The sequence below is a fragment of the Ischnura elegans genome (assembly GCF_921293095.1).
Source record: "Ischnura elegans chromosome 13 unlocalized genomic scaffold, ioIscEleg1.1 SUPER_13_unloc_3, whole genome shotgun sequence".
NCBI lineage: Eukaryota > Metazoa > Arthropoda > Insecta > Odonata > Coenagrionidae > Ischnura > Ischnura elegans.
In genome coordinates this window covers 7,569,586-7,586,780 of record NW_025791659.1, presented here as the reverse complement: position 1 = coordinate 7,586,780, position 17,195 = coordinate 7,569,586, and the positions used below count along the sequence as shown (strand labels likewise).

Genomic DNA, 17,195 nt, shown 5'->3' with positions numbered 1-17,195 from the left:
CCCCCAGAGATTTTGAAAAATAAAACATATACACTTAAAGTGCATCCAAAATAATATGTTTCCCCAAAGTTTCAGGCCTCAACAATGGAAAATCACCCCGAAAAAAATGAAACAAAATTTTTAGTTCTTTAACCATATTTTTTATTTTGATAAAGTCGTTTTCTTGATTTTAAAATGCAAATACAATTACGTTCTACCATCATGATTTTTTTCAACATTTCTTGACCGAAAACTCAACATTTAAATAAGTTTGAAAATTTCAAAATTAAATTTAAAAAAATTAGGAAACCAAAGACACGCCGAAAAAATATATTTTGTTACTCCTAATCTGACGTATAATCTAAATTTTTTCAGATTTTTAAAATTAATGAAACACTGTCAAAAACAGGGGTGACTGCTTCACGCCATTTGCATCTATGTATTCAAAGAGGACATTTGATTTGATTGTTGAGAGCAACTATTGTTGATCAGTTTATAATATTATTGATTAAGAATGAAAATTAACATTAACAATGCCTATCACACTTATATTAATCGTAATTATTGTTTATGACCATACTGTTAAGCTTTAACCTTCCGTCGGGAGAAATGGATCTGACAGACAAAGCCCGTATGACACTTCCCAATTTATTGGCCAATAAATCGGCGCGCAATATTGGTTAAAATATTGGGCTTTACGCATCGTACGACACGTACCAATATTTAACACCAATATTGGCCGTTATAGTGTTCTAATATCCCGCTAGAGAACGCCACATAACATAAAATGACAAAAGAGCATCTCGAGACGCAGATTGGTTGTCAATGAGCTACAGAATGGGAGGTGCCATAATAATTGTAAATTTAATAACTATTTCGAGGGGCTGCAAAGATATTCTCGAATTGCTTGAAATTTCATTCGGGTGAGTTCCTTGAATGATGAGAGATAGGCAATATGGTGATCTCATAGGTGAGCCAAGATAACGTAGCGGCTCGTTTTGGCTGGAATATGTTCATCGAATATACAGAGATTGTGTCATCAATTGGGACTTTCACCCGAAACTTTAGCGCTCAAATCATGAAAAATAGTTTAATAATTCTAAAATGAACAAAATATAGACGCTATCGAGGAGAAACACGACGTTTTTATTCATTACATATCCGAAATGTTATTTCCGAATTACCCACTTTAGACAGTTGATGTTTGTGAATTTATATTCTCTCAAAGTACACATTAATTATTTCAGCTATTTCATGGGTTGCTATGCTTGTAAAGTTTTTATACATGATATTAAAATTCCGAGGTCAAATGTTTTGCAAAGAGCTTCTAGTTTTGGCCACTAGGAGTCGACAAGACTGAGTTCTGATTGGAGATTGGCCTTGAGAAAATAGAACCCGTTCTAAAATCTAGATTGGCCAAGAAATTGTGCCCAATATTGTGAAACGGAGATTGGGCTAGAAATTGGTGTGTGTCAGTGGGTCCACAATCCAATATCCAATGGATTGGCCAATAAATTGGGAAGTTTCATACGGGCTTTAGCGCTTTTCTTGCCAATAGGTGTCATGGACCCTTTATACTCATAATATATGTTTTCTTTGTAACGCTATATGCAGCCTTTCGGTTTTCGCATTTATACCAACAGATCAATTGCGATTTATTTAGAATAATTAAGCAAAATAAGGGTAAAATAAAGCGAAATAAAAACATTATCAGATATATAATATAGCCTTATGTATTACATAGCAAATAATAATTAATTTATGGGTTAGACTACGCTAATAATGGTGCTTATGAGTTTAAAGGTGAAATACTGAGCCGTGCTAAGAGTTATTTATGTTATTTTACATCTTGTGCGCTTGTGCGACCATTTCGAAAAATTGCAACCCATTACTAGACACTCCGCTGTGGCAAAATAATGTTCCCGTAGTGTACCAAAATTATTCGACGAATTTTGGCCCCTGATACGCCTACCAACCACAGAAAACTGATCACTGATCTCTGCTCTCATGAAACGCTAATAGAAAGCGGGGAAGCCATGATTAACAGCACGGCAGCCACAAACAAACTAAACCAATAGCTTGGAACTTGTATAGACATAGCAACAAATAAATAAAGCATGCGTTATCACCATAAAACGACGTTATTACAAAAATTAAAAAAAACATATAACCAATTGCGGATAATAACTTACTTACTCTCGAGCTTACGTATAGATTAGAAATCACTTCGCATGAGCATGCGCAATGCTGTGCTATGCGCATTTAATGTCCAGCAGGTGTTACTTCTTTTCATATAAAATGAACAGGTCGTCTGCTACATTGATATGGCAACACTGAAGGACATAACAACTTTCTCATGGCCAATAAAATATTTATTTGTAAGACAGCTAGTAGTAAAATATTTGTGAACTAAATATTAGAAATTACTGCCTAACATCATGAAACTTGAAAGGAAAAATAACTAATGGAGAAAGCGTGCGTGAACAACATAAAACGACAGTAATACTACAGAAGTACAGGGGCGGATCCAGGATTTTTTTCTGGGAGGGGCACAAGCAAGGCCGTATCCAGGATTTTGTTCTGGGTGGGGCACAAGGATACCTCGTAATGCAAAACGAACGCAATGATAATGGGACCGTATTAAAAATCATGCATATTTTTGAGGGTCTGGGGGGGGCACGTGCCCCCGTGCCCCCCCCCTGGATCCGCCTATGCAGAAGTAAACAAATATGTAACTATATTTCGAATACTAATTGATCCGACCTCGTATAATATTGATAGTACTCTTCTGACGCTATCAGTTGCGCTTTTGTTGTATCGGAAGTCACTCTCTTTATCGAATTTTATAATTTCTCCGAACGACTCTGGGACTCAACAGATATATCTTTCCCGGATGTGCAATCGCGATTTGGTCTCCTCAACTTCCTCCCCAATTTATACGCGGCATTTTAAAATGCGGTCATTTTTAAAACCGCGGACCTAAAGAGAAACGTCTAATCGAAAAAATGAATTGTCCCATTGTATGTGGCTAACCTAAAAAAATATAGTTTTTTCTCCGAAATCAACTCACTAACGTCTGAATTAAAAGGTTTCTTCAAATTTGTGGTAAGAACATATTTTAAAATCAACATTAAATCCTGAGTAACTAAGTGCAGTTATACTCTTCCAGCACTCACAGTCACGGAGATACAACTGATACCATATGGTCCCGGTCGGTAAAACAAGTGTCAAATGATCGCAATTTTATATAGATTTATAAATTCACATTTCTTTCTCAAAAACGAGAAACACTTATCATTTTTCGCAAAAAACATACATTTTCATCCAAATTCACGCCAATTAAAAACTCTTCATTTTCAAACGGCTGTACATGGGTAAAATAAAGTTTTAAAAAACCAAATTTTGAGAATCATGCATTTAACAATTTGCTTATCAACGTAAAAATTGCGAAAACACAAATTATTTATGATATTAAACAATAATGGTACATTTGGTCTTGCAGTACAAGCTGGTACCACTTGATCAAGCTAGGCGTTTAACCATTGCTAAGGGTGCGGTTTTTGGATACGTTAGTTCTGGAGAGGGAAAATTACCAGATCCCCAAAATATTTATTAAATTTCTTAACAACTACTGATATTTTGACAAAACCACCAAGCATTTTGCAATGTGTAGAATTTTGGCAACAGTTAAAGATTATTTTATTTTGACTTTTTCAATATTTGACGTGGTAACGCCTGGATTAAAAAGTTACTGCGATTTTTGTGGAAATCATTTATGCAAATTTCAATAAAACCCTTAGTCATTAGGTGAAAAAATGTATCCTTTTACCACTAAGAGTTACGCCTAGCGGTATCTTTTGGTACCACCAACATATTTTGCATCATAACATCCAAAATATCAGGCTCACATCAAATAATAATCATACTTTATACGAGATATACAGGCTAGAAAAATCATAATTACATAATAAAACCTTTGCATTGGCAATACATAGGGCGTAAGTAAAGATAATGAAATGCTTGCTCTAAAAAATTCCATTTTTTGGGCTAGTTGATAATTCCCAAATTTCAAACGGCTCTAAATGCGTTTAAAACAGCTTTAAAATGCCAAAATTTTAGGAAAATGTCATTTAAAATGTTCTCAGCTATTTAAAACTCTCAAAAACCCTAATAAATTACGATAAATATTAAAAATAGTTACGTTTAACACTGAACTACAAGCTGGTACCAATAGGTACCGCTAGGCGTTAAACGGATTAATATTTTTCTTATTTTTAGAATAAGTTTACCCTTGAAAACGTAAAATCCTATTGAATTTTCTCTTAATTCAGGTCCTGGAACTCATAATTAAAAAATTATAACCAAATGCAAAATAAAGTAATTTAAACCACTTCACATCACAATAGTAGTTACTTGAAAGAAAAAAACACGATTTGCGGGGATATACCGAGTCTCTTGATAACTTTGCAAAATGTTTACACTTCACAAGGCTGAGAGAGACTGACAAAAACCATTTTGGTGGGAGTGGAAGTAGACGTAAAAGATACAAAGTAGCAAAGCGATGATGCCAAATGACCTTGTAGGTAAACATCAAAAATAACAGCCTGGGGATCTACCATTACCCAGCGCCAGTAGTTAATGGTTAACGGATTATTGTGGTTATTTGTTTGGAGACCAATTTATTGAATAGATTTGCAAAAGCTCCTTCAATTTTTCGAAATGCTGCCGTTAGCCTTCTAAATATTTTTGTAGCGACTCTGCTATGCACACAGGAATACTTCTTAAGGAGCCACTCGCAAAGACCTCGTCACGACGGATTGTCTCTCTTCTAAGGGCAAACAATGTGTTCATTTCAGGGCTGCCTTAATCTGGGGTAACAGAATGAAGTCTGCTCCGGTGACTACATAGGGTTGGGGCGGCGTTTGAACTTAGTAGATCAATGTGGCAAGGCGCTTCGTCAATCTGGAATAGCGGAGTTGTCTTTTCTCGTCCTGGCGACCCCTTTTTGAATGCTTTCCAGCCGTACATGCAAGTTCAGTCTTAAATGTCTTTCCTAGTGAGGCAAATTCCTTGTAGACCACTCCCATTCTGTCTAAAAAGACAATGAGCACTTATTTTCTTCAATCCGATTCACAAGGGGCACGTACTTGCACGACTTACTTTAACGTAGCAATGTTACTTATTGTTTGTGAGTTTCTTTTTCATTTTTCTCCATTTTTGGAATAAAAAAATTGATTAAAAATTCCTTAGTTTTCTCCAAAAAATGAAAGTGTTTTATGTGAGTCTCGGAAAAATCTTACACTCGACTTCCAGCCTGGGGACCAGAAATACCAGCCTGGGGATCTACCATTACCCAGCGCCAGTAGTGCGATCAATGTGAACTGCAATGCGAAAGTTTAAGAAAAAAGTACTCGGTGATGTAATCGAAGAAAATACGAAATCCTTTTGGTCGTACGCGAGAGAGCTCCAGGGAAAACATCCAACCGTAGATTCGTTATTTGATAAAGATGGTAAACTTGTCACCGAAAATATTGACAAAGCTAACACTTTAAATTCCCACTTCGAAAGTGTATACACTACTGACGAAACTCAGTTCAAATTAGACATCCCCTACACCGAGGAATCGATGGAAGAAATATCTATACAACGTGATGGGATAACTAAACAACTATAATCGATTAAGCTCAGTAAATCTCGCGGGAATACCCGCGTGTGTCCTGAAGGAGTAAGCTCCACAGATCGCACCTTACTTAGAGATCATATTCAAGAAGTCACTCCCCGAAGGTAAGTTACCGCCAGGGGTGCGGTCCAATGAATGCTACTTTCGCTACCAGACGCTACAGACGGAAGTGCTCCGGAGCACCGGTCCATAGGCGCTACGTTCGCTACGAGAATTTCTTTTCGGACCGGTCAGGAGCGAAGTCAAGATGGCGGAAATGAACGAGGGTGGGCAAACTGGGATTATGAAATCGAAGATGTGGTTTTATTTGCGAATTGAGGTGACTATGATCATTGAATATTAATAAATATGTTTGAATATCATTAAAATGAATTTTATTTTTCAATATCGAGGCTCCACATAGTAAAGGAAGAAACTTTGGACTGTATTTCTCACACCAACCCTCGCCAACCCTTCTCAATGAAACTCATTACCCTAGTAAAGGAAAAAGTAGGTACTCTACCGTTTTCCCAGTTGAAACATATTAACTTATCATGGTTAACGACTATTAAAAAACATTAATCTATTTCATGTATATCCTATTTTTCTTCAGATTTTAATTTATGGCATGAGTAAATTTGTCGATATATGTTCTTACAATCCTTTCTTTATATTACATGCCCCTTTTAATAATTTTTGTTGCCTTTTGTATGTAAAGGCTGCTTCCAAAGACATTGGAGTTCATTTCGGGGGAGATACGAGAATGTCTGTCGATATTTAGTTCTTGCTATATATTTATTTAAATCACAATTAAATTTACATCTATTTACTAAGTGCGTCTACTCCGTTACTTCGTAGTCACTTATATAGGAGAAAGGCGTCCACATTCAGCGTCCATCATCTGCAACGTGAGTAAACTCTCCATTGCCTCAGTGCATTCCCTTCGAATTTCCGCCAAAAATTGACTCGCTCCACCGCTGACCCAAGTTTTCAGGGGAGCGTCTGGAGCTGGTCCGGAGCGAGGCGGGAAACGGGTGTATGACGTTTGCCGTGACGTCACAGCCTAACCTGTAGCGCTCCGTAGCGAATAACGGACCGCTTGGTGGCGCTCCGAAGCATTGGTAGCGTTCAACGGACCGCACCCCAGACTGGAAACTTGCAAGCGTTACACCCATTTTCAAAAAGGGAAACAGACATGACCCTGGCAACTACCGTCCAATTTCATTAACATAGATTATAGGCAAGATACTTGAGCATATCGTCGTTAGCAATATCATGACTTTCTTGGACTGAGATAACTTCCTCCATGACTGTCAGCACGGATTCCGAAAAGGTAGATCATGCGAAACACAGCCCGCGCTCTTTCTTCACGACGTTATAAAATCTGGTGAATCGAAAATACAAGTTGACGCACTATTTCTAGATTTTAAGAGAGCTTTCGACACTGTACCTACCTCACAACAAACTTGAATACAAATTACAGTCATGCGGATTAAACGAAACAGTTGTAAACTGGATACGCGACTTTCTCAGAGATCGTAGAAAAAAAGTAGTTCTTGACGGAATTAGCTCTGATGTTGTAAAAGTTACATCAAGTGTTCCACAAGGCTGTGAACACCTGATGTGACACAAATTACAAAATGGAGTATCGGACCCCTGTTGTTCATTATATATACATTAATGATCTCTGCTTCCTCATTAACAGTAAAATACGTTTATTTGCTGACGACGCTGTCATCTATCGTGAAATTAGTGATCAGTCTATGAAATTCCATCATCGGACTTAACCCTAGGAAGACTGAAAAAAATTATCGCGTATAGCCTGACTGGGTCCAATGGACCCTTAAACATTTTTTCCACAATATTACTAGTTTATGATGAATTTAAGCTGAGTTAAGTGATGTTTCCATCTTATTTACTTCCTCAACATATTTCTTCACGTCTTTAATATTATTTAATTATTTTGTTGGAAGCTATTACCTACTGCAGCGAAGCATAATATTATTCCCTCTATCAGTAATATCACTCCACCTATCCCATTTTTATGTGCGTTCATTAACACAATAACATTAACACAAATTACAAAATGGATTATTTGTCAATGATAAATATGTTATAGAACAAATTTAATTAAACAAATGTATGATGCATTTACAAATGTTATTAAAAACTGTTATGCTACTACAAGCACTGATTGCGTAAAATTTCTAAATGCTCTTGGCATATAGTTTGCGCTCATCGTGAAGAGGATGTTCGTGTTTTTCTATCCTTTTTGTATTTCCACTTAGGACACTTATTTTCCTAGGTTTCCAAGGTTGTCAAGGAGTGTGTCACATTTTCTTTTTCACGAAGTAAATTCTTCCGATATTGTATTTTCTCTCGGATTCCATGAGATACTACTTCGTTAGGAAACCCTGTCGGTCAGGGGTTCCCAAACTTTTTTGTACCACGCCCCCCTCCCCCCCCCCCCCCCGCTACACATATCAGCTTTCCATTTTTCAATACTCTATTTCCACGGTGCCATATATACCAACTCCTACTTATACTTGTACTCGTACAAGTATTTGCCTACTTGATACGGTGAGTAGGTAGATGTTTTTGTTCACTATTGAATGCGGTAACGCAGAATGGAAAGATTCAATAACCCAGATAACACACACTTCTGTAATACAGCTGTAAGAATACACCAGTTATACATATGTATCTATACAGCTGTATTACACATGTATTACTCGCGTATTTTTACATGTGGAAATGATACACATGTAATTCAGCTGTAAGAATACACCAGTTATACATATGTATCTATACAGCTGTATTACACATGTATTTTTCGTGTATTTCTACATGTGGGAATAATATACATATGTAATACAGCTGTACGTATACACCAATTATACATATGTATTTATACAGCTGTATTACAGTTGTATTACATGTGTATTTTTACATATGTACAAATACAGCTGGATTACACGAGTATGAAGTCATCATCGCCTCTTATATTCTTGAACAAATATTCAGGTAATAATCATTTCATAATAGGATTTATTTCCGATCTATAAATGTATTTATAATGCCGGTACCCTTTTGGAACCCATATTTAAATATGAACGCTGATGGTAATGTTTTGTTGTTAATTAATATGCTTAACGTACTATGCTGGCCTCCTGCGCTGAATCGCCATAATATTAGACAGAGTCCTCTTTTTTTTCCGCACTCGTTGTTTACGTTGTGAAAGTTAATGTGGCCGACTGTTGCTCGGCAAGATTTTCCGTTAATTGTAGAAGAAATACGGCACAATATGTTGTAGCTCCGCTCCTAATTGCTCCATTAGCACCAAGGACGTGTTTAAAAATTTTATTTTCCCTCAAAATGCTGAGAGAAGAGCGAAATGGCTTCAAATATGCCGAAGGGACAAGTGGCACCCGTCAACGTCTTCCCGCTTGCGTGAGGTAAGTTTTTCTACACATAATGGTTCCTTGAATACAATTACCTTAAATTTTAAATAGTGTTGATCCACGTATTTCAATCATTTGGTTTGAACTATGCACAAGTAGTAATTTTAAAAAATGTATTCCGGTTCAGATAATCCGGCGAGGTTCTTGACGAGTGTTATAACTGTACGTAAGATGAAAATTAAAACAAGTATTACATGAAAAACGAATATAATTACCTGTAACCTTCTTTGATAAAGTTTACAACTTTATTGAAACTTTACAAAAACAATTATGAATACTTAGAAAGACTTTATTTCAAAGATCTAAGGAAATTATTTTTGTAATTTTTTCATTTATTTCATTTGGGTGTCGCGCCCCCCATGGAATTTCTCCACGCCCCCCCCTGGGGGGCGTGCCCCCCAGTTAGGGAACCCCTGCTGTAGATTGTAAGGCAGGGGCGGATCCAGGATTTCTTTTTGGGAGGGGCACAAGCAAGGCCGTATCCAGAATTTTGTTCAGGGGGGGGGCACAAGGATACCTTGTTATACAAAACGAACGAAATGATAATGGGACCGTATTAAAAATCTAGCATATTTTTAAGGGTCTGGGGGGGGGCACGTGCCCCCGTGCCCCCCCTGGATCCGCCTATGTTGTAAGGCATTTACAGACGTGAGCTCGGGTGGAATCCCTCGTCTATTTAACCTCATGATATCTACAATCGCTTAACCTTTGGAAAGTAGTAGGCGATCTAATTTCACATATTATGTTTCTGGCTGATTAGTCCCCCAACCATACCTGTAACTAATCTTTTCCCTTGATTGACCTCTTCACTTTTATTAAAGTCTCTACCTGTGTATACTTGGATATTCCACTTATATATGAATCACTACTACCACTTGCAGACAAAATTTTAATTCCATACTTTCCTGGTTTTGATGAAACAAACTCTCTAAAGGTACAGCGCCCACGGAACCTGAATAACTGTTCGTCAACTGTCATGCAGGGTCATGGCACGAATGCATACTTCAAATATTCATGCCGCCCATCAAATATCTCTCTAATAGTCTGCAACTTATCTTCCCCAAACAGAAATTAAACATCTATTAGATATCTACAGATAGATAAATAGTTATCTAATAGACATCTATCATAGATATCATTTAGATATGATGCACTGAATTGTTGAGGCCTTTACTTTGTAGAATTCCATTATATGGTTGGAAGGAAATTACTTTGCTTTTCTACAAAACACACACTTTATTGCAGACTAGTTTCGGTTACACAGTACCATTTTCAAGACTATATTATTGTCAAAATAGCAGCAGTTCTAATAGATATCTACGGTAGATGTCTATTAGACATCTACTGTAGATGTTTATCAGATATCTACTGTAGATGTCTATTAGATATTTTCTTATCTGTTTTATACTTATCTATATCTATAAAAAAAATTCTCATGCCTATGCTTGATGCAATTAACATTAGTGAAAAAATTGTCGCCATATGATCAAAATGAAAACTACAAAAAAATACCGCACCATGGCATTGAACTTGTGCTCCCCATGTCATAGCCAAACGCACTCACCACTACACCAACTGATCCTATAGGTGTAGAGCTATTTTGGAAATATATAACGGTTGTTAAAAATACCACTCGGAAATTAATTAATTACAGCCAAACGAAGGCCCATTCAATGGAACCACTATCAGCTCAGAGATGTGTTCGCCATTCCAAATGCCGTAAAAAATACGGGATTGAAAAATGTAGTGCAAAGTACGTGGTCTCCGCTTGTCAGTTAGGGGAAGAACAATCTTATGTAATTATAATGATTATGGTTATTAGAACTAATCACCTTAATTCCAATAGGAGGAATGGCAGCAAAGGGAACGGCAGCTAGGGGGAACGGATGATTGCTGACGTCATGCAGTTGGCATCGTTCGACGCATGGCAAAAATTTTTAAGTCTGCCATCGCTTGAGTAAAGAAACCAAAAAAGTTGTCCCTTAGGCCCAGCGCACACGGAGCGACTATTTTGTGACCACAGTTGGGAATCAGTTGCGTCTGCAACCAGTTTGCAACTGAAACAAAACTTCTGTCCGCACACGGGTGTAATGACAAAGGGCTGGTTGTAAATCAGTTTCGTCCATTGTGCAACCAGTGAAGTGTTTATTAGTGCGGTACGTGTTGTTTTTTAGCCCTTGCCTTGGCCGTCAGCGCTTACTATCACTGAGTCAGGCGAAGAAGACGCTGTGAACTATTATCAATACAAAGACGTTAGATAGTTTGTATTTGTTCAGGACGTCATGCTTCTCTACTGCTCCAACGAGCTTCACGTTGACTTCTTGATCATTCATTTTGAGATCGACACTATACGGCCTTCAAAATATGTACCACCAAAACACCACGTGGTCTCGTGCAACTGAAGTCTGCAACGGAACTGCAACCGCGGGCCCACGGCTGCATGTGACTGGTTCCAGACTGTTTTGAGATCGTCAAAAACCAGTCGCGTCGTGTGCGCCTCCCCATTCAAATACATTGTCGAGGTCACAAAACAGTTGCGCGCGCAACTGGTTCGCAACGGTAGTTGTAAAACAGTCACACCGTGTGCGCTGGGCCTTAATCAAATGTTAAGTCGCTTCCATAGCTCATGAATCGCGTTTTAAAAGACTCTTTCGGAGATACATCCAAAACCGCATCTAATAGATGTCTAACACAGATATATCTAATAGAGGTCTAATAGGCATCTATTAATGATGCCTATTAGACATCTGTTATAGCTGCCTATTAGATATCTAATAGATGACTAATAGGCATCTATTAATGATGCCTATTAGACATCTGTTATAGCTGCCTATTAGATATGTAATAGATGACTAATAGTCATCTATTAAAGATGCTTATTAGATATATACTATAGATCTATTGTAGATGCCCATTGGATATCTATTAGATATCTAATAGGCATCTATTAGAGACGCCTATTAGACATCTATTATAGAAGCCTATTAGATATCTAATAGATATGCATCTATTCATTGATGAAAATAGACAATATATAGATATCTATTTTCCGTGTGGGTCGCCTCTGCTTTTCCTAATTTATGTCGAGTTATCAAATCGAATAACCCGCAGTATAATTTTGACTCTATAATGCTGTTGAATATTGGTCGCCCGTCTAGTTTACTCCAAAGTTGTGAAACACTTTCTTTTTTGACTTGTAAAAATTATAATTACTAGCAATCCCAGAACCTGATTTATTTCAGTCATTTTCTTCATTCTACAAAGCTTATGCCTTTCAACGGTGGTCCATTTTCTAACAACATCAAAGATGTTAGGACGCCAAATTAGCAAAAGAGCAGAAGACAGAATAAAAATTCCGCACGGCGCACAGGATATGACGCAAAATGTTACGCCTTCGCATTCTACCCATTTTAGTGGCATGAGATTTTGTTTACCACCCCTCTTTCAGATTGCGTGAAATAAAAATTTTCTCCCCATTTCCGTATTTCTATCGTCTTCTCAGTAAAATTAAGAAAAATCGCCCAAGGTTCAGTTCTTCTCCATCCTCATTCAACATTTTAGGCTTCATCTCCTCCGGATTCCCTACTAGCCTCCTCCTGTCAGCGCTGTATGTTTAGATGCTGAACACGTCCTGCAATCTTTAGAGGAATGCACTCTAAATGTGTGTCACTATCAGCAAGCCTGTGAATAAAGTGACGATGAAATTAATCAATTTTTCATTCCAAACTTTACTTAGATATAAATGGAAGATAACATTGTTCATGCTACTCCTTAGTTATGAATAGAGGTAAACATTAGCAAAAGCACTGTCTCATATTATGTTTCTGATATCATCAAGCAATTCAAAGAGCTCAATAATTTTACTAGAACAGCTAATTTTTACAATAATTATAAACAATGCTTTTTTATTATTACCTCAAATATATCTTGAAAGTTATTTTGAATGTAATATCCATAGGGCGACGCCGATATCTTAGGTCCTCAACTGCAACCCTCATCATACTTCCCCAATATATGTTTAGTGGTCCATCCATTGCCAAATCCATGCCAAATCCTTCAAATTCCGACCTTCAAACGGCAGACATCAACAAATGACAGTTGAGAAGCAAAGGAAATCAGGCTGGAGTTATCATAAGGATGGGTCCGAAGCCTGTGTTATTCCAGCCCCGAGATAGCTCCAGTTCGCAACTCCTGTCAGAGTTATTTTGACTACTGTAATCGCAAATTGAGCTATGGCAGCCATCATAACTCTTATAGCTCCATAGCTCCGGAGTTATGACTTACATAATAAGCCCCAGTAAGTATATAAATAATCACTCTATGAATTCAGTCACATCAATACCTCAATTCATCAATGCCAAAATTTGGTGCCACCAAGCATCCTGTAAAGATGGGAATAATAAAATTGCTGTATATCATAGAGGATGAAAATCAATACACCACTTCATCTAACCAACCCATCTGTAGAGCAAACTATTTGGTAAATGATGTAAATACTGAGGTATTACATTAGAATGAAAGAGTATAATCTTTTATATAATCCATAAAGGTATGTAGTTACCATGTACGGCATCAAAATGTGATGATGGTATTCAAATTCTTCATTGTCTTCAGTTAGAAAATAACAGCAAATGTCAGCAGGCAGCAAGACCACTCCAGCTTGCGAGCGTAACTTCTGAATGACCACCACAAAAGCACCGCAGACGCTAGATGAACGGTCTCACAGATAAAACTAACAGATTTTGGGACTGAATGTAGATAATTCACACTGTGTATGCGTCAAACCAGAGAAAGTTGCAAATAATACCCATTACGAAACGATGTGGACACACGTTTCTGACCTTATCGCTGTAAATGTGGCATTGTAAGAGCATATGAAAGGCTTCAATCAAATCCAGAAAAATTGCCCATGAATTGGTAATCGGTATTGCCTACGACTTTGTTCATAACTCCATAAACATTGAATCTCCCGAAAATACAAAGTAAATAAGAAAATTGCTGATAAGTTGAAATTAATTACCCGTAGCATTAAAAGTAGTCGACTGGGTCCTATGGACCCAGTCCGTCCACTGTGTAACTTTGCAGTACAGGCGGTCCCCGACTTTCGTACACAATGCGTTCCCGAAAACTTGTACGAAAGTCGAACCATTGACTTCCATACTAATTAGGGGTTACGTTCCAAAAGAGCGGAATATACGTACTAAAACTTTTTTTTTCACGGAATTCATTTCAATTGACTTAATTTTAATAATATGTTAATAAAACTCCTCAAATCATCTAATTTCTTTCGAAAATAGGCAGAAAGTGCAAATAAAAGTTTAAAAAACAAGAACTCCGTTGGCTATCGAGTGAAACTTCCTCTTGGCGTCTAAGTTGACATTCCACTTATTACGTCCACTATAAATAAAAGGATATATCAAGAAGCATAACAAAATGTATTTGTTGAACCCCCACTCTGGACACCTTTTAATTTTTACACCAAAATTCGATATTTGGCAGGTGACATTCGTGATCTCGTATATTCCGCATGTTATTCAAAAAAGACAAAAGACAAACGGAATTCAGGTGATATTTCGTGCAATATCGTTGCTGAAGGTGTACATGAATTAAACAGCACTCAAACGAAAAAACACAATTACAAAGGTCTTACTAGTTTTATTGAAAGCTATTCGATGATGTCTAGTCAACTTCTTTTGAAAAATATCTTCAATGAAGGCTTTCTTCTTCTCTTGATAAAGGAGCCTATAGCAGGCAGTCTCCCTTCCAAATAAATCACATAGATTAGAGTCAATTACCAACAATTCCCTTCATTATATACATTCGTATTGTTCGTATATACTGCCGATACTGACATTTGAAACAATTGAATGTTGGGATGCGCAATAAACATCGCGGGAATTTTAAAAAAATTACAGACCAACGTCCGAAAGTCCGAATTTAGCGTACGAAAGTCGAGTAAAAGGTGTCAATTTTGAATGTACGAAAGTGCGAATTGTACGAAAGTCGAGTGTACGAAAGTCGAGGACCGCCTGTATACTGTAAAATGCAATGAGCCCATTCTCGTTATTTCTTGCTATGTTATGGAGGACATACATTTAGGAAAAGTCACGGCATCAAAATGAGTTTCATCCATTTTGGACATAATTATAAACTTTCAAAACTACCAACAGGGTCCTTTGGACCCAGTCCGTCGTTCTACGGTTAAATGTATAAATACAACTCTAACGACACCAAATATTTCGTTAAGGAAAAATGAAATGCCCAAATATTTCTGTTAACAAAATATTTTTCGAAGGGATCTTGAGTTATGCATGCATACAAATATCTTTTTACTTACAAAAATCGGACAATGTAGAAAATACACCTCTTATTAAGAGTAAACACTCCATATATGAAAGTATCCATAAAGGCACTTCAAAGTACATCCATCTGTGATGATGTGTTAGAATAATTATATTTATCTGAGGCAATAATATAAGATAGCACCATTTATCCCAACCACCAACAACACGATCGCAATAAATATTTGGCAGTGAATTGAAATACAATATTACTCCAGGAATAATGCTACAAAAACAAGTGCTCATTATATACTTAAGTTATTAACCTTATAAGTCAAATCAAAAATATTTTCCCTAGGGATCTGCGAATAATACTTATCTTAGAATCTGACATTTTTACCAAATCCCATCCCATCTGGGGGAAGAAAAAAAACTTGTTTGATACATGAGTGATAAAAGTTGAATATGGGGATAAAAGTTGAATGCAATTAATATAACTTCAATGATACCAATATTCTACATGATGGCACATTTTTTTACTTGCTTCTTCATAGCATGTTAGTCAATTTACACAGTTACAACAGCAAAATATGGAAGATTCCTTCCATTTTGCACAAAATCAATGTAAAAACCAAAATGTAGCCTACGATGTACAGTAAAATGTCTTTGTAACGAAATCCTGAGGACCGCCGAAATACATTCGTTAAACTGAAATTTCGTTATAAGGGACAAAAGTATAATTTCGTTATACTGAATTGTTCGTTACACTGGCGTTCGTTATAACGACATTCCATTATATTCATAAATAATAGAAAACAAGATATTATATCATCAAAGAAAGGGCCGTGGTGTTGAATTTTGTCACTGAATGCTCGCATTAGGCCCCCCTATACATTCAACCTACCCAACCTGGCATGAGAACTTTTATTTTTGATGAGCCCTGACGTATCCTCCGAAGATTTTCCACCTTCCAGCTTCTTGCCAAGGTATTTCCCAAGCCAGAAGGGGTCGTCTTCCTTACAGAACCTAGAAGGGTCGTGCCTGGTTTCGTTGTACTTAAGGATGAGAGGGAGGAAGACAAAGTTGAGGATCAGTATGGTCGCCGTGATGGTCCACCGGTAGTGTCCCAGCGGGTGTCCACCGTCCAACAGATACACCCAAGACAGGGCCAACACAAAGGTTTCCATGTGGTAGATGACGTCATCCAACGCATCGATGCGCCAAATACGCAGGATGTACGGCGTGATGAAGAGGCGGTGGACCGGCCATAGCACAGTCAAATAATTCCTTGTAATGAGCCTATAGGGAGATAAAAGACAGAAAGGAAAGCAGCTTCAATACGAGTACAGGTCAATAAGTAATGCAACATTAATTTTTCCTCAGTCAAATTTGGTTGAAAAAACTTGGAATATTTTGTGGAACACTTTCAATCGTTCCCAATTTGTCTCGTATACAGTGAAATTTCTTTGTAACGAAATCATGTGACCCGCCGAAATACGTTCGTTAAACTGAAATTTCGTTAAACGGGAAATACGTTACACGGGAAATTTCGTTAAACGGCAAATTTCATTATGCGGGACGGAAATTAATTTCGTCATGCTTATTCGTCATAAAGACATTTCACTTTAGTTTCATTGACTCGTAATAGAGGACCGTGACTACACGGTGCTTAAGTACAAGGTGAGTTCAATAAGAAATGCACCATAATTTTGTTCACGGCCGGTAAAAACTTGGCATTTCTTGTATAACATTTTTAAACATTCCCTATTTGTCTCATATAGTTGCATTGACTTCTAATCAATATTTCTTTCAAGA

General features: G+C 37.2%; 1 protein-coding gene across 3 annotated transcripts in view; it reads right to left on the bottom strand.

Annotated features, from left to right (window-relative positions):
• Positions 1-15,365: 15,365 nt before the first annotated feature.
• The window catches only part of LOC124172866, a 128,468-nt gene continuing 126,638 nt past the window's right edge, over positions 15,366-17,195 (bottom strand). For all 3 annotated transcript variants that reach the window (XM_046552365.1, XM_046552367.1, XM_046552366.1), the window contains one exon: positions 15,366-16,679. In XM_046552365.1, the coding sequence (XP_046408321.1) occupies positions 16,268-16,679 (412 nt within the window). In that variant the 3' untranslated portion in view covers positions 15,366-16,267. The remainder of the gene's footprint in view (positions 16,680-17,195) is intronic.